Source organism: Crocuta crocuta, unplaced genomic scaffold (genome assembly GCF_008692635.1).
Source record: "Crocuta crocuta isolate KB4526 unplaced genomic scaffold, BGI_CrCroc_1.0 scaffold28, whole genome shotgun sequence".
In the NCBI taxonomy this organism is placed as follows: Eukaryota; Metazoa; Chordata; class Mammalia; order Carnivora; family Hyaenidae; genus Crocuta; species Crocuta crocuta.
Window position 1 is genome coordinate 10,406,828 of NW_027533256.1, and position 25,972 is coordinate 10,432,799.

The 25,972-nt window shown below is 37.6% G+C and overlaps 1 protein-coding gene and 1 non-coding gene across 2 annotated transcripts; both read left to right on the forward strand.

Annotated features, from left to right (window-relative positions):
• The first annotated feature begins 65 nt into the window (after positions 1 to 65).
• Positions 66 to 25,848, forward strand: LOC144217004 (mitochondrial import inner membrane translocase subunit Tim23). Its single transcript, XM_077746479.1, has 7 exons — positions 66 to 312; positions 3,134 to 3,192; positions 10,371 to 10,464; positions 10,997 to 11,081; positions 13,543 to 13,601; positions 15,328 to 15,438; positions 25,377 to 25,848. The coding sequence occupies exons 1-7, from the start codon at positions 207 to 209 to the stop codon at positions 25,490 to 25,492; spliced, it is 630 nt and encodes a 209-aa protein (XP_077602605.1). The 5' UTR covers positions 66 to 206; the 3' UTR covers positions 25,493 to 25,848.
• LOC144217041 (small nucleolar RNA SNORA74) lies at positions 12,756 to 12,959 on the forward strand. Its single transcript, XR_013330825.1, has one exon. It is a non-coding gene; the product is annotated as a small nucleolar RNA SNORA74 (small nucleolar RNA).
• Positions 25,849 to 25,972: the final 124 nt, after the last annotated feature.

Genomic DNA, 25,972 nt, shown 5'->3' on the forward strand with positions numbered 1-25,972 from the left:
GCCGTCAGGCGCTTTCGGTTGCCGGGACGTAGAGGGTCGCAAAGCGGAAGTGCAAGGATTAGCGAGTACCGGCTCCCGGAAGGTCACCGTGTGAAGGAGGCAGTGGTAAGGCGGGTCTCCCCGCTGTTACAGGGGAGCAACGGCCGAGCAGAAGAACCCAGCCTGAGGCGGCGGTGGGAAGCAGACGGGCAGTTTGCTGCGACATCATGGAGAGCGGTGGGGGAAGCGGGAACAAAACCACAGGGGGGTTGGCCGGCTTTTTCGGAGCCGGCGGAGCAGGTTACTCGCACGCGGATTTGGCCGGCGTCCCGCGTAAGTATTGGGCCTAGCTTGTGAACATTTCTCAGCGGTACTTGCGACTCCACCAGATGTGTAGCGTGTACTGTTCCTTTTGGGGGGAGTGGGGGACTAACGTTCACAGTCTTTAGTACCAGTGGTGGAATTCGTATGTTTGCGCTGCCTCTCTCAAGATTGAACGAGTATTTGCAGCCATGGATCCCCGAGAAGTTCCGTTTGGGTGACCTGCACTCAGGAAATGTTGCATGTTCTCTTCTTTTTATATCCAAGGACGGTGCCTCATCTTTCCTCCCACATGTTCTTGTGCGTTGGGCTGTGTTCTTGGCTCTAGATTAAGAGTAGAGCCCAGCTCGGCAAGTAAATGCATTCCAAACAGCGAGCCTGTAAATAACTTTTTAAACACCAACTCCGGTGTTTCGAAACTACAAAGTAGCTGTCAGGGCAAAACATGTAGTAGTGCAAAAAAGACGTGGGAGTCTAGCCTTCTGGAAGATCTGAGAAGCGAGCTGCACTTTAAAAGTCACTTAGGACTTGAGGAAAGAAAGTTAAGAATTTTAGGAAAGGAAATATGCAAGATCAAAAGTGCAGAAGCTTGAATGCCCTGCCTGTGCTCTTTCAATCCTGTGAATATGTATTCCAGATGTTCGTGATTGTGTGGGTATTCAGCTGGATGAATAGAACTTGTTCTGCTTCTCCAGGTGCTTTAGGCTTAAGAACAAAAGAGCCCAGGGGCGCCTGGGTGGCTCAGTCGGTTAAGCGTCCAGCTTCGGCTCAGGTCAGGATCTCAGGGTTCGTGGGTTAGGGCCCGGCGTTGGGCTCTGTGCTGACAGCTAGCTCAGAACCTGGAGCCTGCTTGGATTCTGTGTCTCCCTCTCTCTCTGACCCTCCCCTGCTCACACTGCCTCTCTCTCAGAAATAAATAAAACATTTTTAAAAATTAAATAAAGACATGTAAATTAAAAAAGAAGAAGAACAAAAGAGCCCAGTGTCACCTCTGCCAAAACCGAATCTGGAACACATTTAATATAATAAAATAAGCCTTTAGAGGTCTGAGTTTTGGAGCACAGAGGGCACTACGTTAATGTGACAGAGCATTGTTACATTAATTTGATTAAGATTTGAAGGTAAATTGAGGAATTGAGCGATGAACACCATTCACTGAGCACCTGGGATCTGCCACCAACTTTTGGATACAGGACTACCAACAGTTAAGAGAGATAACTGCTGCTTTCATGGTGATTAAATCTTACTGAAGTGAGCCAAGTAACACAAATACATTTCAGTTAATGATAAGTGCATATAAAGCCATCAAAACCGGATAATGAGATGGTGATGGGAGCAGGATGCCATTTTAGAGTGGGTCAGGGAAGGCAACTAGAGAGTGCTGACATTTGAGCTGTGACCTGAATATAGTACAAATTGGAGGGGAGGTGGGCAGGTGTGCAAGCGAAAATGGTTAGTGCAGATGCCCTGAGAAATAACAAACTTGGCATGTTTAAGGAACAAATGATGGGACAATGTATCTATAGAGTTGCAAGGGAGTTGGGAGTAGTAGGAAATAATAGATGAGGAGGGTAAGGAATGGCCACAAGTGCAGTGTTTTTGTAAACTATGGTAAGGAGTTTGGATTTGATTACAAGTGTGAATGGAGGTCATTAAGGCTGATTTCCTTTTCTTAAAAAAATCACTTTAGTTGCTATATAGGAGGTAAAGGGACTAGAGCAAGTAAGGAGTCCATTTAAGTAGGAGATTGATGGGGTGCCTGGGTGGCTCAGTCGGTTGAGCGTCTAACTTCTGTCTTCGGCTCAGGTCATGATCTTGCATTTCGTGGATTTGACCCCCGCATCAGACTCTGCTGAATGTTTGCTCAGAGACTGGAGCCTGCTTCAGATTCTGTGTCTCCTTCTCTCTCTGCCTCTCCTCCACTCATGCTCTGTCTCACTCTGTCTCTCAAAAATAAATAAATCTTAAAAAAAAAAAGAAGGTAGGAGATTGTTACGGTAGTCGCACTCGAGGTGAGATTGAATCATTGGACTAAGGTGGTAGCAACGAGGATGGTGGTAAGTAACAAATTTCAAGATAGGTATTGAGTATGGAATTCATATTGATGAGAAGACTGGGTACTTCACAGATTTGTGAGCAATCAACTGAGATGCACAAGGATTCAAGGATTACATTTAAAATGTGAGAAAGTTGATTTTCTTTGACATATTTTTCCGCCATCAGAGTTAGTGGAATTCAAGTCTGGCTGTCTGACAGTTTCCATTTTCTTTTGTCCTGACCCCCATGTCTGTGGTGATAACCTAAGAACACTACACTGCCACAGCAAATCAACTCAACAACTGTCATCACTAAGATCTGAAGGCACTGCCTTAAACTATTTCTCAACACATAACCCAGGCACTGTTTTTCTCATGGAATTGTTTCGTCTCTTGCCAGTCTTATTTTACAATTTGTATAGATGTCAAGCAGCCTTGTAGCAAAGTAGAGAGAAATTAGCTTTATAGAAATTTAGCTTTATAATTGACCTCAGCTATGCTTCCTGCTACTCTGGTTATTTAATCCATGTTATTGCCAATATCTTCTTGGTATCTTCTTGGTATGACAGCCTGAACTCATACCATTTTACCTGTGTAAGACGTGGTTTGGGATTCAGGACCTCAGGAGGAGGTAGCCTCAAAACTGCCAGACAGGATGAGGATAGAAAAAGAGAAATTTTCATATTCAAGTGAGCCTATAAATCAAAGTTAGGAAACAAACGAAACAGCGTAATTAACACTAAATAGAATAGCCTTTTAAAATTTCATTGAAATATGATGCTTTGTTTTCTCCCTAGTGACTGGTATGAACCCTTTGTCTCCTTATTTAAATGTGGATCCACGTTATCTCGTGCAGGTAAGATTACGACTAGTCCTTTTGTGAATGTATTACGTTTGGTGCTTTATCTTACTGTTAAAAAAAAAACAAAGGTTGTTAGGCTAACTAGATCTGATGCATACTTCTGGAGGCACCAACTGTGGTCTCCTTCACCTTTTTTCTTTGTTCTGAAACCTGGGAATTTGGCTTGCATCTCCCTGATACTGCTTCACTAAATCCTTTCAAAGGGTTTTTGAGGTTCGAGGTGTGTTTTTTTTTCTCCCTTTTTAAACATGTCTAAAGTATACTAACATAAAATTTACCATCTTAACCATTTTTAAGTGTACTCTGTTCAGTGTTACCAAATGCATTTATAAAATTAGGCAACAATTACCACTATCTGTATCCATAACTCATTTCATCATGTAAAACAAAGTATGCCTATTAAAAAATTAACTTCATTCCACCCTCCCTCCCACCCATCCCATGAAAACCACCTTCTACTTTCTGTTTTTGATACTCTAAGTACCTCAAATAAGTGGTCTCATACTGTATTTGTCTTTTGTGATTGGATTATTTCATTTAGCATAATGTTCTCAAGTTTCGTCTATATTATAGCTTATGTCAGAATTTCTCTCCTTTTTTAGGCTGGATAATATTTAGTGGAATAATATTCCATTTTGCTTATCCATTCATCTGTTCATGGACACTTGGATTGCTCTCATATTTTGGCTACTGTTGCTGTGAACATTAGTGCGCAGATGTCTTTTTCCAAACCTCCTTTTAATTCTTTTAGTTATATGTCCAGAAGTAAAATTGCTAGGTCATATGGAAATTTTATTATTTTCTGAAGAACTGCAGCTATACCATTTTACATTTCACTGGATCTCATAAATTTTGACATGTTGTTTTCTTTTTATTCATCTCTTAGGTAAAGGGTGTGTTATTTAATTTCCATGAATTTGTGAATTTTTCAGTTTTCTTTCTGTTACTGATTTCTAACTCCTACTGTTGTAGCTGGAGAGGATACAATCTATTGAGGTTTAATTTGCATCCTAACATGATCTATCTTGGAAAATGTCCCATATGCACTTGAGACATATATATCTGCGCTATTATTGTTCAGCAGAGTGTTTTATATATGTCTGTTAGGTTTGTGTCTTTCGTCTGACTTATCGTGTTGAGACCTTACTTTCTTACTATCTTCTGTCTGGTTATAATGGTTACTATCCATTATTGAAAACAGTATTGAAGTCTCCAGTTCTTACTGTAGAAATTTGTTTCTACCTTTAATTCTACCATTTCATATTTAATATATTTTTATGGTTACTAGGTATGTTTATAATTTTATCTTTTTACTGTATTGAAACTTATTAATATTTTTATAACCTCCTTTTTATTATTGAAAGTCTCTATTTTCTGATATTCATATGGCCATCCTGTTCTCTTTTGGTTATTACTTGCACAGAATAATCTTTTTCTGTCATTTCACTTTGAATCTCTTTGTGTCTTTGGAACTAAAGTAAACCTCAGTGTAGTTGGATCATGGTATTTTTATCCATTGTGCCAATCTTATGACCTTTGCTTAGAGAGTTTGCTTAGAGAGTTTGGTCACTTATATTTAAAGTGATTACTCGAACACCTGGATGGCTTAGTCAGTTAAGCATCCAACTCTTGATTTCGGCTCAGGTCATGATCTCAGGGTCATGGGATTGAGCTCCATGTCAGCCTCATTGCTGAGGACAGAGCCTGCTTGGTATTCTCTCTCCCTCTCCCTCCCCCATTCCTCTCTCTCTCTCTCTCTCTCTCTCTCTCTCTCTCTCTGCCCCTCACATGCATTCTCTCTCAAAATAAATAAAAACTTTAATTTAAAAAAGTAAATTAGGTATTGATTCTTAGACATGACACCAAAAGAATAAGTGATTAAAAATAACTGGTAAGTTGAAATTAATAAAAATTTAAAACTTTTGTACTTAAGGCTACACACTCAAGAAAAGGAAAAGACAGTCCACAAACTGGGAGAACATAACTATAAATCATAAAATATTTGATAAGGACTTAAATCAAGAGTATTTAATTTTTCAGTAAAACTCTTTATTTTATTTTTTTTAATGTGTTTTTTTTCTTTTATTTATATCTAGGAGAGAGAGAAACAGCGTGAGCAGGGGAGGGTCAGAGAGAGAGGGAGTCACAGACTGAAACAGGCTCCAGGTTCTGAGCTGGCAATCAGCACAGAGTCCTACGCGGGGCTCGAACCCATGAACCGCGAGATCATGACCTAAGCGAAAGTCGGACGCTTAACCGACTAAGCCACCCAGGTGCTCCTCAGTAAAACTCTTTAAACTCATTTATAAAAAGACATTTTAGAAATGGGTAAAAGGTCTGAACAGACATTTCTCCAAGAAGATACACAAATGTTCAATAATCACATGGAACGTGTTTCATATCACTCACTAGAGAAATGCAAATCACAAAACCGAAGTGAGATACCACTTCACACCTGCTATAGCTATAATCAGAAACATAACCAGTAACTGATGTTGGTAAGGATGTGGAGAAATTGCACCTTCATGCACTACTGGTGGAAATGTAAATTGAAATAGCTGCTTTGGAAATAGTTTGGCAGTTTCTCAAAATATTAAAAATAGAGTTACTATATGACCCAGTAATTCCACTCATAGATATATACCCAGGAAAACTGAAAACATGTCCACACAACAAATTGTACATGAATGCTCGTATCAGCTTTATTCTAAATAGCCAATGAGTAGACACAACCCAAATATCCATCAACTTAAGAATGGATAAACAAAATGTGGCATCTCCACGTAATGAAATATTATTTAGCAATTAAAAAAAAGAAGTAATGATATATGCTACAATATGGGTGAACCATGTAAAGTTACTAAATATAAGAAGCCAGTCATAAAAGACCACATATTGTATGATTCTATTTATATGAAATGTCAATAATTGATAAAGTACAGAGACAGAAAGCAGATTGATCAGTGGCTGCCCAGGGTAGGGGATCAATGTAGAATGACTGCTCACAGGTATGGGGTTCTTTTGATGTGGCGAGAATGCTCTGAAACTGATTATAGTCTTTGTTGTACAATTGTATTATACTAAAAACCATTGAATTGTACACTTTAAATAGGTGAATTATATATGAATTACGGATCCATAAATTGGGTGGGTTTTTTGTATTATGAGTAATCGTTAGGACTTTTTGTTTCAAGATGAATCACTAACAATATTTGACAACTTTTGCAATTCTTGTTGAGTGTGTTTGTTTAATTTTTTTTAATGTTTGTTTATTTTTGAGAGACAGAATGCAAGCAGGGGAGGGGCAGAGAGAGAGGGAGACATAGAATCTGAAGCAGGCTCCAGGCTCTGAGCTGCAGCGCATAGCCCAACATGGGGCTTGAAATCCCTGAATGCAAGGTCATGACCTGAGCCGAAGTCAGACGCTTTACCAACTGAGTCACCCAGGCACTTCCTGTTGAGTGTATTTGAATAGGAGCAAGTTGATTAGGACTTGTTTAAAACTTGTTTGATTTTGCAGGAAGTGTTTGTCAAATATTATCTATACTGTAAGTTTATTTTATTTTAAAAGTACTTCTCTGTCAGTATTTTACTCAAATTTTCAAAACTAATTAAGTGTAGTTTGCTTAAATGTTGAATTTAAGCTTAAAGGCTGTACTGTAGCTTCATTTAAAAGTATAGTAACATTGGAACCCTGCCCTGCTAGGCAGGGCTTATAAAGTTGGACATCAAAGAAAATTCTGTATTTTAAAGAAATTATGATTCTCGCTTAATCACAAACATTTGTAGTGACATCTCCCATTCAAATGTTCGAGGGACTTCAGAATTGAAAGTTTTCTTGTCTTACTGTCTCATAAAAATCATAGAAAGTCTAAATTTAAAAACTGTACCTTAAGTAAATTGCATTTTGTGGAACATTTTTCCATACTTTTGAAGAACAAGAGACAAGTGCTACTTGTGAACTCACCATATATTGTTTTTTGGCAACAGCTTTTATTTGAGGCACCATATGTCGTTTCTCTTATTATTGTTTTGGATTGTCCACACTTTTGCATCTTCACCAATATTTTAAAAATTATATTAAGTAAATAGCCTTCCTCTTTCTTAGGCCAGATGAACATCCAGTATAAAAACAAGGAGAATTGGGGTATGCCTGGGTGGCTTAGTCAGTTAAGTGTCCCACTTTGGCTTAGGTCATGATCTCAACAGTTTCTGGGTTTGAGCTCTGCTGTCAGCTCAGAGCCTGGAGCCTGCTTTGGATTCTGTGTCTCCCTCTCCCCAACTCGTGCGCTTGCGCGCTCGCGTGCTCTCTCCCTCTCTCTCTCTCAAAAATAAATAATAAACAAAAAAAATGTTTTTAAAACAAGGAGAATTTGAATATTTCTAACATCCAATTGAAATATAAATATTTCATATAATCTCCGTCCTCTGATTATCTTATCAGGTACACTGGTGCCCATCCTTGGGTACGTTTGTATCTTCCCTACATGCATTGTGTAAAGATACTTTGAGATCAGCCTTGTTAAGTGCTTATTTTTTGCAGTTTAAATTTGGCTTGCAGAGGGGCGCCTGGGTGGCTTAGTCAGTTAAGCGTCCGACTTTCGCTTAGGTCNTTGGCTTGCAGAAGTCTTATTTTCTGTAGTATCACAAGCTGTTAATCCTGTTTTTATAGAAACCAAAAGCCTTAATTTTGTGGAGATTAATATTATTTAGCCAGTGTCCCCTCCCTCAAAATATCTTTGGAAATTTTTGTTATATTATATGAAACAGTTCAGATTAATAAGCCCCAGTGACAACTAACCATCAGATTGTCTTAAAGTGGCTCTGTGTATGAATTGATGTATATTTGCCTTCAGTCCTCATGGTACTTTTATTACAGTTGACCCTAGCAGAGTGAGTGGTGATTACATGCACTTGTGCTTATCAATGTTCATCCTGATCACTTTTTTTTAATTTCCTATTTGTAATAAGTGATCCATTTCTGGATTGAAATAATATCATTAAATCACGTGGCATTTCTAAAAACCTCAAGCCAGAAGTACAACTTATTTTTTTTTTTAAGTTTATTTATTTATTTAGAGAGAGAGAGAGCCTAAGCTGAGGAGGGTCAGAGAGAGAAGGAGAGAGAAAGAGAATCCCAAGTAGGCTCTGCACTGACAGCAAAGAGCCAGCCCAACACGGGGCTCAAACTCATGAACCATGAGATCATGACCTGAGCCAAAACCAAGAGTCAGACGCTTAACAAAAGGCACCCTGCCAGAAGCACAATTTAAATCTAAGTCATTAATTTAAAGGTCAGAAAACACCCAAAATTTGCAAAACTAGGTAGATCATGGCATAGGATCTTTTCAGAGTTTGTTTATTGATGCCCAGCAGACCATTTGTGTGATGAAAGTAGATGTGCTTGCTTACTTGTGCATTTTTTGGTAAGAATATATGCACAAGCCAAAAATAAAAACCAGTGCAGACCTACAGTTTTCTTAACCAGGAACATTCTTACTGAAGTTTGTAAGAGTCTTCTTATATTCTTAAGTATATTAGTATTCTAATATTCTTAAAAGTATTCTTAAATTCTGTATTACAGAATCCCGTGGTTAAGTTGGTTAGGCATCTTACTTTGGCTCAGGTCATGATCTCACAGCTCATGAGTTCAAGCCCCGCGTTAGGCTCTGCTGACAGCTCAGAGCCTGGAGCCTGCTTCAGATTCTGTCTCCCTCTCTCTCTGCCCCTTCCCTGCTTGCACTCCATCTCTCTCTCTTTCTCAAAATAAATGTTAAAAAAAATTTTTTTAAGAGTATATTATAGAATCAGTCATGGTCTTACATGTATCTCTTGCAGTAGCATTTTCAACTTAGGATTTTTGGGTAACTCGGCATTCATATCAAGTTTGTGTATGCATTTACTGGAAAGAGAGATGATGGCTTTCAAAGATTATCAAAAGAATATACGCTCTCCCAAAGAGTTAAGAATTATTTATTAATGGGCACCTGGTGGCTCCGTCAGTTCAGTGTCCCACCCTTGATTTCTGCTCAGGTCATGATCTCACAGTGTGTGGGACTGAGCCCTGCTTGGGGTGCTATGCTGACAGTGCAGAGCCCACTTGAAATTCTCTCTGTCCCACTGGCACTCTCTCTGCCCCCCCCCCCACTTGTGCATGTACACTCTCTCTCTCTCTCAAAATACGTAAAAAATAAACTTTAAAAAAGAATTATGGGTGCCTGGGTGTCTTGGTCAGTTAAGCATATGACTTCATTTCAGTTCATGATCTCACGGTTCATGGATTTGAGCCCCGTATCAGGTTCTTTGCCCCTCCCCTGCTCACTTTCTCTCTTTCAAAAATAAACATTTAGGGGCGCCTGGGTGGCTTAGTCGGTTAAGCGTCCGACTTTCGCTTAAGTCATGATCTCGCAGTTCGTGGGTTCGAGCCCCACATCAGGCTCTGTGCTGACTGCCAGCTCAGAGCCTGGAGCCTATTTCAGAGTCTGTATCTCCCTCTCTCTCTGACCCTCCCCTGCTCACGCTGTCTCTCTCTCTCTCTCCTAGAAATAAATAAAAATATTAAAAACAAAAACAAAAATAAACATTTAATATAAATATAATTTTAAAAAGGAATCATTTATTAGGAAGGTAATTTTGCCCTTGCATAACTGATCTGAACTTTTGTGCTTTTATAGTTTCTGCCCTTTTTTTTTAAATTTCATTTGGTTTTACACATAGTAAAATTGTGCTTGATAAATGGTAGCTACAGAATGAGAATTGCTCTCTTTTTCCACACTGGTTTATTTCAATCCAGTAAACTGACTTGTCATACCTTTCAGTTTCCCTTTCTCTAGAACTGTGCTTCCTAAACTCTAGCACTGTTGTTTCATATTTATCGTTAAGGAAAATTACATTGATTTCAGTCTGTCAGACTTACATTGAGAAGCTAAGTTCTGAATGAGAATGCCTCCTAAGAACTATTGAGTATAATTGTATAGTGTATTTCATTCCACTTTGATTTAGGGGTTGCTATTGCACAAAGTTTTGGTTTGGTTTGACTAAGTATAGTTGGAGTTTAGTTAATTTAAGGGTTTACTTTTTGTGAAAAACTACTTTGACAAATGAGAAAAATATTTTGCAAGTACTGAGTCTTGAGGGGAGCTCAGCTTGGTTTTCATTTATTACCCCTTTAGGATACAGATGAGTTTATTTTACCAACTGGAGCTAATAAAACCCGGGGTAGATTTGAACTGGCCTTCTTTACCATTGGAGGATGTTGTATGACAGGTGGGTATGATCATTTTCTTTTCCCCCAATGTCCTCAATCCACATAGTCAAAAGTGCTTAAAATCTGAGGCGACTGGGTGGCTGAGTTGGATGAGCATCTATCTGACTCTCCCAGAGTCATGGAATTGAGCTCTGCATTGGACTCTGCACTGAGCATGAAATCTGCTTAAGATTCTCTCTCTCTCTCTCTACCCTTCTCCCCTAATCACACGCTCGCTCGCTCTCTCTCATATCTTTTTAAAAGTACTTAAAAGCAATCCAAATATTGGTTTCAGAGTTTTAAAGAATCATTATTTAGGGGCACCTGGCTGGCTCAGTCAGAGCATGCAACTCTTGATCTTGAGGTCGTAAGGTTGAGCTCCACTTTGGGTGCAGAGATTACTTTTAGAAAAATCTTTATAAATAATAACAATAGATGACCATGATTTATGTTTATCTTTGCCTATTAAATAAAAAGTAAAAAAGAGTCAGAAGTGCAGTTTTTCAATATAAAGCTGTATTATTTGGATGACTTGTTACTGTGATTTACTAGGGGCTGCATTTGGAGCAATGAATGGTCTACGGCTAGGATTGAAGGAAACCCAGAACATGCCCTGGTCCAAACCGAGAAACGTACAGTAAGTCTTATGTAATCATCTGATGTAGTGATATTTGAATATTAACCTCTCTCTACTTTGTTGGCTTGATGAGCACAGCCTTACGATTACAAATATTTAGAGTACTGACATACGTTTTGATCAATTTTTTTATTTTCTTACTGAAAATGAAAGAAACTAAGGAAGCAGGTTACTAAGACTGAGGTTTTTAAAGGAGTGATTTTTGAATCAGTGCCCCTCAATTAGATGATGCTACCCTTTCCTAACTTCTATACCTTTCTCATTCTGTAAGCCTATACAACATGCTTTTCAAGTTGTTGAATTGCGAGTACAGTATTTGGATAGTTCAAGGGCATGTAGAACCATAGGACATGGTAGTAAATGAGCACGTAAGAGTGATTGCTGGATCTGTTCTCATTTAAATTGAACTTTTCATTGACTTTACTCTCCATTTCTGAAATAGAAGACTAAAGAAAAGTTATCGTGAAATTCTTAAAACTTTGTGGAAGTTTGTGGAGAAGGGAAAGTAGTACATCTTCACCCTGCCTAAGAAATAAATGTGACCAGTTCATGTATATATTCCCTAAATAATATATGAGTGGAGTCATGCAGTATGTATTCAATGACTCATGGTCTAGCTTCAGGACACATTAAGCTTCATCTTTATATGTTGTTTACCCAGCAGATGGCAGCAGGTGTGCTAGAATTAGACCTTGGAAATCCTGAAGACTTGTCAAGTTTTTCATATTCCTATTACTCTGGATCTTGCTTTACTAGGCTAAATCCTTGTATATTTTTACATTTATATTAATATTTGTCCATTACTCCAGTAATTTTTTTTACTTTTTTGTGTTATGGAGAATTTTGAAAATATACAAAAATAATCAAAATAGTACAGTGAAGACCCTGAATCATAACCTATCCTCAACATCAGCCAACCAGAATTGGTACCAGTTATGCCTCATCTCATTCTCCCCTCCCACATTACTTTGAAGCAAATCCCTAACATATCATTAAATACCAATTTGAAGGTGGACGGTCTCCTAGAAAAGATAACTTTTGTTTCTTAAAACAGTGACTGTTTTGTTTGGGGTGGGGGTTACTGGGAGAGAGTAAAATTGGTTTGTAATTTTTAGATCATATTTTTTAAATCTTACATATTACTTTTTATATAACCATTCTGATATTCCTGGGCAGGAAGCATTTAAAATAGGAGACAGCCTCAGGATTAAACACCTTACTTTGATTCAGGTCAGGATCTCATGGTTCCTGAGTTCAAGCCCTGCCTTGGGCTTTCTGCCCCTCCCTCGTGCGTGCTCTCTTTCGCTTTTGCTCTCAAAAATAAACAAGCATTTATAATAGGAGACAACCTGTAAAAATAGAAAGGATAGGGTTTGGGTCCAGACAGATCTATGTAGCTTCGAAGTTCTAGTTTAATTATATACTATTTTGTGGTTTTAGGTAAATTTTTTTCTACTTTCTGCTTTTAAGGGTTAAGAGGTGATTAAGGTAGGTAAGGGAGCAGTAAGTGGAGATATATTGCCCAGGTGCATACCAAAGAATTTCACCAATTTGCAGTGTTAAATAGCCTTTTAGAGATAATATAAGTGTTTGTTATTATTGGGCATTAATTTAAATGAGTCCTTAACTCCATTAAATGAGTTTTTCATTCTTTGTTACTGTAATTTTATAATTTCCAGCAGTAGTCAGCTGTCCGGATAGAACCATTCCTGTGATGGTGTTACACTGCTGGGAGAGGAAAGTCCTGTCTTCTTCCTCCAGTTGCCTCCGTCACCGTTCTGGTGGCGCCTGGCCCTGGTGCGAGGCAGAACTGTGCTTCCTTGAGAGTGTGCTAAGCGTTCACTTGGGCCGCTTAGTTCTAGTCGGGGAGCAAACACAGCATATGCTTTTTCCATGTATTCTAGTTAGACGGCTATTTCCTTCTCTTTGAGTATTTCCCTATAATTCTGCTTTATATTCTGTAACATTCCACGGTTTTGTTGTACTTAATATCCTAAGTATATTCTGCAAAAAAGTTTCATTATAAGCTAGTTTATTCATTAGAATGGTCTTTTTTTAGTATACATGCTGCCAAAGCAAGCGCTAGAATGGTCTTTTGTTAAATGTAGATCAATTACTATAAACTTCTCTCTTAAATACATTCTAGGCTCTCATTCAAAGCCTTTCTATATTTGATTTATATTTAATAATAATTTTCTTACTGATTGCATTTCAGGTCATGATCTCATGGTTCATGGGCTCAAATTGCTGCCTGAGATTCTCTCTCTCCCTCTCTACCCCTCCTTCACTTGCATGAATGTGCTTCTCTCCCTCTCTCAAAATAAATATACATTAAAAAAAAAAATTAAGAAAACCTGCATGTTGGGTTTGTACGTTGTAAAGAGCTACAATTACAGTTTTTCAAAGTGCTAGAGAAATAATGATTCTAAGTACAGATTTTTTTCTCTTTCTGCCCTGGTAGGATTTTGAACATGGTGACTAGGCAAGGTGCACTTTGGGCTAATACTCTAGGTTCTCTGGGTAAGTAGAGATCTCACTTAATAATGAATCATTAATGCAGTAAATATGTATGTTTCATGAACAGTTTGACCTACCAGAATTCTGACCCTAGGGTATTAAAAATTGTATTTAAATCTATTCTGATGAGTACTATAGATAATACTTAGGAAAAGACCATGAACAACATAACAATAATTCCAGATGCTAATACCATCTTTCACTTTTTTAAATCTTTTTAGGTATTACATACTGTCCTGTCCAGGCAAGATACCAAGTTATGTTTTAAGTAGATACGGAGTCCACATAATTCAGGTCCAAGTCAAATGTCTTTGTATGTTAAAGGTTCAAGGTCCTATAGTAAGATATAGATTAATGCATCTCTTTTGCTATGTTCTCCTAATAGCCCATTCAGCATTCTGTTTATCTCAGTAGATTTCCCAGACCGAATTTCCAGAGGTGTTAATAGGGCCTTTGTAGATAATGAAAACATTTGCAGTTCTGAGCAAGGGGAAATTTAATAGGATTTAGGACCAATTGCTTTCATATTATACTATTTATGAATGTTTGAGCCTTTTTATTATTCATGGCTTATAATAAATGTACCTCTGGTACTTATGCCCTAAGAACCAAGAATTTCTTTGTAACTTAGTTGGAAGTCTGAAGATCTTAATTGTAGCAGATTAAGGGAAAATGAAGGTATCTCACTGAAAATAGACAAAGCATCTGTTGTGATGGAATAATAGCTTAGCTTTGTCATGGGATTTGGAAGCAGTACATTTTCACACTATAGGGTCAGATTGACATTTGAGATCCTAGTAAATTATTGACTTCATATGCTGCTCATGTCCTCTTTGCCCCCACCCCATACACAGTCACCCTCCTTTGTTCCTCTTTGGTTGCTTGTATATCTGTAGAGAAATCAGCCATCCTGGTGTGCCCAAGGACTTTCTTAGTTTTAGCAATGCAGGCAGTTCTCGGTCCTAGGCAAACCGGGATGGCCAGTTGCTTTGTATGTTTCTGATGTAATAGAAATTCATTTTCAATTAAATAGGTATAAAAGGTAAGAAGAGCATTTATAGAAGTATAAGAATATCACAACAGAAGGGTTGTAAGGCTGAGTTTGGTGTAACATTGATCAAATACAGCATAATTTTGAGAATGGTAAGGAAAAGGATTAGTAAGAATCTTTACAGGTACAAGCAAAAGGTAGGTTGGAGGAACATCTTGTTAAAACTAAATAGAACCAGTGTTGCAGTTTTGCATGTGCTGGAACCAAACCTCAGTTTTTTTTTTTAAGCTAACATTTTTCTTAGAATAGAAATGCATGTGTTTTTGTTTCTACAATATAAGTGAAAACTTAAATATTTTTCCTGGGATTCCAGGAAAAATTGAATTTTTTTATTAGATACTATTAGTATTTCTTCTGAAACTTTCCAAAAAATTTTCTTTGTGTATCCTGAGTTGTACGTACAGGTGCCTGCTTTACAGACTAATGAGTATAGTTTTTCCTACTTTTTGTTTGGAGCATGCAGTATTCCATTATATGGAAAATCCCTTTCTTGGTCTATCCCCTTTGATGGGCATATTATTTACAAGCTTTTGCTTTTATAAATACTGTTCCAGTGATCTTTCTTTATATGTCTTTGAATGCTTATAGAATGTCTATAAGATAGATTCACCTAATTAATAATTGTTATACTGACTTTCAATCACTTTTTTATTACTGACCAGTCCATTTCCCCTGTAGCTTTGCTCTATAGTGCATTTGGTGTCATCATTGAGAAAACACGAGGTGCAGAAGATGACCTTAACACAGTAGCAGCTGGAACCATGACAGGCATGTTGTATAAATGTACAGGTAGGTACTGTTGAATGAAGAGCTATTTCTCAATACAGTTTGAAATATGCTTTGAAAACTAAGTATCCACAGTTTTCAAAATAAACACATTTTTTGCAGTATAATGGAGTGTTCTCTAAAACTTCATGGTTGTTTTGGGTTTTGGTTATTTTGTTTTTTTATTTTGCTAAAATAATACAAAACGTAAAACTGACCATCTGACCATTTTTTAGTATAAGTTTAGTAACGTTAAGTCTAGTTATATTGTTGTGGAACATTACCTTCATCTAACTCCAGAACTTTTCTTCATCTTGCAAAGCTGAAACTCTGTATCCAACATCATTTTCCCCATCTTTTAGCCCTTGGCAACTATCATTCTGCTTTCTAACTATGAATTTGAACTCTGAAGTATTTTATGTATTTCAATATTTGTCATCTTGTGACTGGCTTATTTCATTTGGCATAATATCAAGGTTCATCCATGTTCTAAGCATGTTTCAGATTTGCCTTCCTTTTCAAAGACGAATAATACTCCATTTTACATGTATTCCATTTTTTGTGTATCCATTCATCAGTCAGTGGATACTTGGATTGCTTCTGTCTTTGACTACTATGAATAATGCTCCTATGAGTGTAGATGAACCGTTGAATTAAAAAAAAATAAAACCCTAAGAATTGAATCAGAATGACCTGACTGGAGATCAAATATCAAATCCTTCTCTAAGATGGAAAACAAATTAACCTTTACTGAGTTATACCCTCAGTTATAAGCATTTAGTATAACTTAAGAGGCACCTTGGTGGCTTAGTCGGTTGAACATCCAACTGTGGCTTAGGTCATGATCTCATTGTTAGTGAGTTTGAGCCTCACATCATACTCACTGCTGTCAGCACAGAGCTCGCTCAGGATCCTCTGCTGCATGACACACACACACACTCAACACACTGCTACTCACACATGCACAGTCTCAAAAGTGTTAAAATATATGTGACTTATTTTATTTAAAACTGAAGTGATAATCATCACACCCTAGTTTTATAGATGAGCACAGTATTAGGAAGACAACCTCTTTCAAAAGGTCCTAACCTTTTGGTTAGGAGGGGCCTAAATTTTTTATCACATTTCTGCTTTAAATGGCTTAATTAAACTACCTAGGTTATATACTCATGCCTTTGAAAATTACTTTTGTTTGATTTTTTTAGACATTAGACATTTGATTAACTGAGCTAATTCTTTTTTTTTTTTTTTAGAAATTCCTTCATCAAAATTTCAGATAGCATTTTTGCGTCATTTTTACAGACAGACAAATCTCAAAAGAATTATGAAATCCAAGATTTCTTGATGTATCTGAGAGTAAGAGGTTTTTTCTATACTGAAAATGGATCACATTTGGAATTTTATTCCTAAGAGCTCACAGTACTTCTTACAACGCATGTGTGTGTATGTACTCATGTAAACAGAGCTCCCAGGTGGAGTAAGACAGTAAACACCTTTTATATCCATTAAGATGTTACCTTGGCATAGAAAAACCTTGTTAAAAATGCTGAGGCATCTGGCTTGCTCAGTCAGTTGAGCATCTGACTCTTGATTTTGGCTCAGGTCATGATTTCACAGTTCATGGATTCAAGCCCCACATCAGGCTTCATGCTGGTAGTGCAGAGCCTGCTTGGGATTCTCTCTTCCTTTCTCTCTGTCCCCTGCTCATGTGCATGTGCACACACTCCCTCCCCCGCCAAACTAAATTAACTTTAAAATATATATATTAAGAAAGCAACTTAAAAAATGTAAAACTACTTCACATTGAAAATGTTTAGTGTCAGACAAAAGAATTTAAAACTTTAACTGGCAGCTCAAGGGTTCACTCAGCAAGAGTTTACTTGGCCCAAACCTTGCTTACAAAAGATCAAATTAATATTTAAAAAACAGATTTCACATAAAAATCTGAAATTCCAGCTTCTTTTGAATAAACGGAAGACACCGAGCTTTATTGCTATTATTCCTATTGGCAAATGGCTGGGGTTGAGTGGGAGCTGCTTCTACACCAGTAGATCGGCATTGAAGTTCACCTCAGCCCCACTAGTCCCTGACTTCTTATTCGGGGTCAGCTGTTGCGGCATTTCCTCTGCTGAGGGCATCCCTGAATATAAGAATGTACTGATTTATCATCTTAGGACATATTAAGCATATTTAAAAGATAGAAAAGACTGAATTCTTGATATCGAAAGATATGGGAGCCTAACTATCTGTGTCAAGGACTTCCTTGCAGTCATAGCATTTATAGCACAGGTTGGGACACCTCCAGATTAAATTATAAAAGAGAAAGTTCTTGGCTCAGAAGAAAAAAAGCAAAAATGAATTAATTCTAGGTCAGGTTACAGGTAGATTTCCTTTTCCATTGCAATTGTGAAACACAGAGGAAGTAAATAGTCTGACCCAGAATTCCAACATTGGCTCCTAATTTCCTGGCCGAACAATTAAAATTTTAGCACATCAAAATCAGTCTCCAAAGGCAGGGCAATATCTTTCATTGATTTCTGGTTTAGAATAAATTTAAAACAGCACAGAATTATGAATTTTGTGTGGCAGGAATACAAATGTCACTTCAACTTCTAGATTCAGGGATTTAGAAAAGAGTTAAGGCACTCTTTTGGTCTAGAGGCAGCCCAAACTGTTAAAGACACATGTTTACATTTAGGAAATGGCTAATTCTTGCTGACCTAAAACATTTCCAACTCTTCAACAATAGAAATTTAAAAAGAGGAAGTTTAAAATTAAAATAGTACAACTCAACTTAGATGTGGAGCTAGTTTCATGGAAAGAAAAATCATGGGGAAAAATACATGAGAAAATGGGTAGTTGTCAGACCAAAGGGAGGCTAATTTAAAAGAATCATTCTGATGGGATGACTTTAGTTTAAATTAATTGCTCATTTAATGAGTTTATGTAAATATTTTTCAAAGGGTATGAAATGTTAATAGATTTTCTATGACATGTGACAGTCTGTTTAATAATGACCAGTATTCTATCAGAACAAGAACAGCTGTAGTTTTGCTCTTGTTCATAAGCTTAAGACTAATGTTTAAAAGGCCTGGTCACTTATCTTCAGAAACAAGGCATCAGCAACCAAAAGATACGTGCATCCCCTTTCCCCTCACAAAAAGCCCCTGACCTGCTATGCCTTTCTTAAGAAGGTCATCTTAGAAAAGCAAACTAAATAAAGCCCTACAAATCCAGTTCATTATAAAGATACTATTTATCAATGAGTGCCAGGCCTTCAGAATTAAACTGTATATGCTAAACAGACTTTTTCTTTATTTCTGTCACTGACAGCAATGTTCATCCCATAAAACAGATATAACATATAACAGGCACAGGGCTGAAATATACAAATATTTCAACAAATCACTTAAATCAATCCAATAAAAAAAATTGAGTGAGGATTGGCAGAATACTTCAGGGAAAAATACAAATCACCACTAAACAATGGAAGTCACTCAGTCTTACAGGCAACCATGAAAAAGCAAAATAAACCATTAAGATAATATTTTTCACCAACTATCTTTTAAAAAGTGATGATAGGTAACTGATGTTTACCAGAGAGGAGGTGGGGGGAGGGGGGAGTGCAGATTAAGGAGTTTGCTTGTGATGAGCACCAAGTGATTAAAATTAAATTTTTTTAAATAGTGTTGGAAGGTGACACCTAATATTGGCAGAGGTAAGCAAGCAGTTGGCATTAGTTATTAATATTTTCAATATGTAGATCCTTTGCTCAGGTAATCTTTCAGCAATTTATCCGACAGCATACTAAGGCACACACACAAAACTGTATATATTGAGGTGTTTAAAACAGACTTCACAGAGAGGGGATATTTGAATAAAGACAGATGAGGGAGCATGTGAGGTGGATGCCTAGAAGGAGTGATTTAAGTAAAGGTTAACAGTGAGAACAAAGGCCTTGAAGTGGGGGTTAAAAGGCAATGGGCCGAGTAGTAGAATCTGGAGTCATAAAAGTGGTAAGGGACCAAATCATATAGAAGATAGACCTTCATAGGCCACTGTAAAGAATTTGACTTAACTGGACTTCAATTCTTATATTCTAAATACTAGCATTTCCATTTACTTATATGCCTTAAGTTGTTTATTGTAACTATCAGAAGGGTAAACTTTCACTGTTCTTTTGGGCCGGGAGTTTACCTGGTAGATGTTAGTTAAGTCAATGTTTATAAATCCTCTAAAGTTTCTGTAAGATTCTCAAAGGGATCTGAGCCACCATAACCACCACAGGAAAGCAACCACCAAAAAGATAAGGAATCTGGTGGGAAAAAGTCGTCCTAAGAGGACAGTAATAGGGGGAGGCAAAAACAGCTGAGATCATTGAATGCTTGCCTGGAAGAACCAGGGTTGCTAGGAAGGGACCGGTGGGGCAGAGGCGGTTCTGAGGAAAGCCCAAAAGTCAGCTGCTGTGCTGCTGAAAGTCACATGTACTGCTTCCACTCTTTAACAAAGAAAGCAAAGAAAAAAAATAGGGAGGCAGGAAACTGTATCTGTTCTAGTGTTCCAAGTCACCTTTGATTTCTACCCTTTTCCTCCCCATCCCTTCATTTCATCATGTGTGAAGTTCACTACCTAGCATCTGAGTTGCTCTTTTTCACAAGCCTGAACTTTTTCTTTAACAGTATTTTTCATTAAACATTTTGATTTTGGGCTTCTACCTTCAGTCTGTCTTATCTATTCACTATTTCCGACTTTATCTTCTCCAGTATGGTTCTAATTCTAGTACTCCCTTTTCAAAAACCTTTGATTATGACACACTGCTTTTCAACCTAAATTTAAATTTCTCATCCTAGCTTTCCATGCTCTAATCCCCTCCTGTTTTCAGACTTTTCTCCCACATCTTTCTTATGTATGTCATATGACCAAATACATAAATTTGTCCATCCATGAGGCCCAGCTCAATTGTTATTACATCTTTCAAAAGATTTCTTTCTTTCTTTCTTTCTTTCTCTTTCTTTCTTTTTCTTTTCTTTCTTTTCTTTCTTTTCTTTCTTTCTTTTTCTTTTTTCTTTCTTTTCTTTCTTTTCTTTCTTTTTCTTTTTTCTTTTTCTTTCTTTCTTTCCTTTCTTTTCTTTCTTTTCTTTCTTTCTTCTGGAAGCAGTTCAGTATGGTGAAAAAGACCATGGGCTTTGGTGTCAGAGTGGGGTTGACTTGACCAGGACTAGGTCTCAGCTACACCAAAAGAGAAACTTGTCTGAATTTCTCTATATTACAAGGGCAACATAGATTTCCTTCATAGACTTGTAAATGAGATCACCTATAGAAAGTTAAGGGACTTACCTCCTACCATAAGCATGTTTTATACCATTCTTACAAGGCTTAACACAATTTTCCTGATAGGAAATCAGTAGATGTAAGATTGAAAAATCAAGAAATAGCAAAATAATTGTTACTTAGAAACAAGAAGGTAAAGAACAAAGAATGAAAGTAGTTGCCTTTGGGAATAGAAATGACGGGATGGTGAGTGTGCCACATTGTTGTGCGTCACTAAAATCTTTTAGCACTTTTTAAGTTGTTTATATGGATTACTTTAATAAAATAAGAGTAAAAGTGAGCAAAGACCTGTAGCAGCATAATAAGAATTAGACATTTCAAGGCACCTGGATAGCTCAGTAGGTTGGTTAAGCATCTGACTTTGGCTCAGGTTATGATCTCATTGTTCGTGAGTTTGAGCCCCGCATCCAGCTCTGTGCTGACAACACAGCCTGGAGCCTGTTTCAGATTCTGTGTCTCCCTCTCTCTCTCTCTCTGCCCCTCCCCACTCGTGCTCTGTCCTCCTCACAAGAATAAATGCCCATTTTGGGGCACCAGGATGACTCCGTCGATTAAGCGTCTGACTTCGGCTCAGGTCATGATCTCACAGTTCGTGGGTTCGAATCTCTGTGCTGACAGCCAGCTGAGAGCCTGGAGGCTGTTTCAGATTCTGTATCTCCCTCTCTCTCTGACCCTCCCTTGCTCATGCTATCTCTCTCAGAAATAAATTTTTTTAAAAATTTTTAAAAAAAGAATAAATACACATTAAAATTTTTTTAAATAATAAATTAAAATTAGGCATTAGATTACAAGGGAGGAGTGGGGAGTTATTGTTCAATGGGTACATAGTGTCGGTTTTGCAACATTAAAAAAAGTTCTCTGGAGATGGATGGGGTCATGATAGCACAACAATGTCAGAAAACCTAATGCTACTGAACTGTACAGTAAAAATGGTCAATTTTATGTTATGTTTTATCTCAGTTTTTAAAACAGACTTAAAAATTTTTAAAGTTAAATAGTGCAAAAGAAGTTTAGATAGTATTTAGTAGCCATGGTAGTGTGTAAGTAAGGCTATTCCTTCTAAAGCAGGGGCCAAGAACTCCTGGCCAAATGCCTATCTGTTTGCTGTGTTGAGGATAAGAAAATATTTTATATTTTTAAATACGGTTGACCCTTGAACACTATGAAGTTGAAATGCACGATTATAGTTATACATAAGTTTTCTTTGATCAGCACAGTAGTATAAATGTATTTTGTCTTAAGATTTTCTTAGTAACATTCTTTTCTCTAGCTTGCTTTATTACAAGAATGTAATACATACGTTCTTATGTAATACATAATACACATAATATATAAAATTTGTATATGTTTTCAGTAAGGCTTCCAGTCAACAGCAGGCATTAGTAGTTAAGTTTTGGGAGGAGTCAGAATGTGTACATGGAGTTTTGACTGTGCAGAGGGTCAGCACCCCTAACCACAACGCATTGTTCAAGGGTTGACTGTAGTTACATTTGAAGTGCTTAGTTAAGTATCTACATAATAGACTTTGAGCCCTGCAAGTCTAAAATACGTACTTTCTGGCCATTATAAGAAAAATATGCTGATCCCTGCACTAAAGTAATTGTCAGTTCAGTATATTAGCTGTATACTACTCAGCTCTGTACCCCACAAACAAGGTACTTAAATATTTGGGGCCTTATTTTCCTATGTTTAAAAGAGGTAATATTTGTCCTTTCTGGAAGAGTTGTGTAAGGACCAAAAAGATAGAAGATAAAACTGAAAAACACCTGGCTCACACTTGTTTTGCTTTACAGACATTGACCGCTGGTCTTATTTGGTTATGGTGTTCAAAGCAAAAATATTTGCTAATCAGCTTCCTGTCCTTAGCTGGACAAAAGCTGTTTACAGAAAGCCTAAAGGAAAGGCCCTCAAATGTTTACCATAACCAGTTGGAAAACACTGGAATTAATAAATAGAAAGTTAAAACTAAAAAGTGGCTCAGTATGTGCTAAGAGGCTATCCTTAAATCAGAATTATCTGTGCTTAGTTAGTCAAACACTGCCTATGTTTAGTGTCTACTTCGTGGAAATAACTTTTTCTACCCTTCAAAGAAGTAACTTGTTTTGGGGCGCCTGGGTGGCTCAGTCCATTAAGCATTGGACTTTGGTTCAGGTCATAATCTCATAGTTCATGAGTTCAAGCCCCGTATAGGGCTCTGTGCTGACAGCTCAGAGCCTGGAGACTGCTTCAGAATCTATGTCTCCCTCTCTCTCTGACCCTCCCCCACTTGTGCTCTGTCTCTCAAAAATGAATATACGTTAAAAAATTGTTTTGGGGCGCCTGGGTGGCTCAGGTGGTTGAGCGCCCGACTTCGGCTCAGGTCATGATCTCATGGTTTGTGGGTTCGAGCCCTGCATCGGACTTTGTGCTGACAGCTAGCTCAGAGCCTGGAGCCTGTTCAGATACTGTGTCTCCCTCTCTCTGACCCTCCCTTCTCACACTGTCTCTCTCTCTTTCAGAAATAAATTAAAAACATTTAAAAAAAAATTTTTTAAGTGCTTGTTTGAACTAAGTTTCATTTTGGTCAGAAAGTAGAAAACTTTCTGGGGGATCAGTTATAAGAGACACCTAATGTGCCATTAATGTCCCAAAGGTCTTAGTCTTATAGTTGGCAGTTTCATTATGTTACCCCTAGTGCCTCTGCCCAGGAAGGCTTGTTGTTTGATAACTAAGAACTAATGTGAAAATCCTTCCAAAAGTAGGTATTAGGACACTCAAAGCAAAGGACCAACTCCAAGGAATGGTTTACAGCTATTTCCAAACCAGTGGGCAGAGTTCATGGCCCTATAGATCTGTAATGAACGAAAAGTCCTGGGAAAAAGTTAGTCTGAAGTTGAATGTTTAGTCTCATGAAAACATCTGCAAAAGTATTATGCTTTCAGTTACCTGCCCTCCATCACTTTTCTGCTAATAAACAGCAGTGAGGCCACCTTTCTTTTGTGTTGACTCAAAATGGAGTACTATATTTTTATAACCTGCTTGAAAGAACCCTCATTACAAAGTTTAGATCTAATAACTGAGCCATACTGATGCTGTTGCAAATATCATTTATTCTCTTGTGCTTTGTAGTTTTTGTTTTAGTAATTTGGTCTAATTCTAGTTTACTTTCAGCCCCTAGAACTTGTTGACTTACTAGTCAGAGATATGAAGTACAGTGGATTTCTTACTAAACTGGGCTGATTGTTTTTGAGTTAGCAGGTTGAGTATATATTACATTTATAATTTTCCAAGATTATAAATTTGCTGCATTGAATACAGGCCCAAAACTCAACTGCCATACTTAGTCTAAACATAACAAGAGATGATGTGGACTTCAGGGAAAGAGCTCCCATTTAAATTTTTTTAATTGGTTCAGATCTCTCCACCACCACCTCCCCATATTTGACAGCTGTTTATAGATGATGCTTGCAGTTTCTGTTTCTGTTTAAGAGAGATAACTAGGGCACTTCATGGTAGACGCATACACAGGTCAGCTATCAGACATCTTCAGACTAGAGAGGATCCTAGCAGGAGTTGCCCTTTAATCTATCACCTGAAGCCATCTGGCAGGACATTCATTGCAGAAATGGTTGGTCTCACTGAATTTCACAGAATTTACTGGTTTGTAGCCAGAGGGCCTCCAAGAAGGTAATCACAGGACCACAGCTCCATTCCACCTTTGCCTTCCTAACACATGACTTAAAATGAATACTCTGTTGGTACAATATAGGCTTCCTGAAGTGTATGGTATCAACTTGTTTGTAAAACCATAGAACATCAAGCTATTTCTTAAAAGCTTATTTGGGTACCCCTAGTCCTCTTATTAGACTTGAGGACTGTTTTCAAATAAGTGATTAAAACATTTTTGTTTTTGCATTTCAAGTGAAATCTATATTGCTAATCTTTTTTCCCTTGAAAAATTGTTTTGTTAAGCAAAAAACAGTTCAAAGTCTAACCTTTTGATGTTTTTCGGTAAGTAGGTTGATGCTTAGGGCCTTACTGCTCATTAGTTGTAGAAGATTGTCTGATCGGTCAGTGTAGGAAAGGAGGAGGGGGTGGGGGCCTCAGTACCTAACTCAAAGCTTGATTATAGCCATCTTATCACCACCACTTCTTGAGTCTTCAAAGTTAATAGAAGACCTGTCCAGAGTCCAAAGATTGTTAATTCTGTTTCCAAAGAGGGTGTCACCTTGTTTATATTTATATTACAGCTATAAATCAATTGGTGGTGCTTGTGAGAGTCTAAACAGTATGACTAACAGGAAATTACTGATTTGTTTGGAACTTCAATAATATGCATAAGATCTTGTCTGAAGTGTTGTAGGAACAAGTGAGATTGAGAAAAATCAAAATATTAATGCTCATGATCTTAGTTACAGATTGTAAAATTTTAAAAGAGAAAAAATGGTTGTAAATGAGAATACAGTGTATATATTAAACAAGTGATTTAAGGGATTTTCTCTCTTGAACCTGTCTTGGTTTCTTATATTAACTTTAGGACTTCTGTTTGAGATGGAAGCATAAATTATGTGTCTCAATTTCATGATGTTATTTAATCCTTTGATGCTAGGACACTATCCAACACAGGGCTGTTTTTGTTTTTCCTTGCCCAGGTGGTGTTCGAGGGGTAGCACGAGGTGGGCTAGCAGGACTGGCACTTAGCAGCCTCTACGCACTATATAATAACTGGGAGCACATGAAAGGCTCCTTGCTCCAACAGTCACTCTGAAGATTTGCCAACGTGTGAATGGAGGACACTTTAGTAGCAATCCAGATCAACTTATAGGTCGGTCTGGAGTTACTCTTCCTTCCTACAATTAGTTTGAAAAATTGGAGATACCAGTTTGCTGTGGCGAAGATCATGGTTGGTTGACAACTGGCACTCTTTCCAGCCCAAGCTGAAGCCAAACCCTCTGGGGGCTGAGTTGAGTAATGTGGTTCTCCCCTTCCCCAAAACTGGAAAACTACTTACTCACAGAATTCAGGTCATGATGGTTGTCAATAGTGTATCACTGCACCTGTTTATTTAATGATCTGAAACTGTAATGTTGCCTTGTATTCCCAATAAAAGAAAATAGAACTAAAGTCATAACTCCACTATAAACACAGTGGGTGTCTCCATTTAAAACGTTTTTCTAGGGGCACCTGGGTGGCTCAGTTAATTAAGCATCCAGCTGTTGGTTCCAGCTCAGGTAATTTCACGGGATTG

Bases quoted from the DNA above. Each gene is read 5' to 3' on its own strand.
- LOC144217004 (XM_077746479.1), top strand. From the start codon at position 207: ATGGAGAGCGGTGGGGGAAGCGGGAACAAAACCACAGGGGGGTTGGCC. The intron at 313-3,133 runs GTAAGTATTGGG...TTTTCTCCCTAG, and splicing joins GGATTTGGCCGGCGTCCCGC to TGACTGGTATGAACCCTTTG. The intron at 13,602-15,327 runs GTAAGTAGAGAT...TTTCCCCTGTAG, and splicing joins TAATACTCTAGGTTCTCTGG to CTTTGCTCTATAGTGCATTT.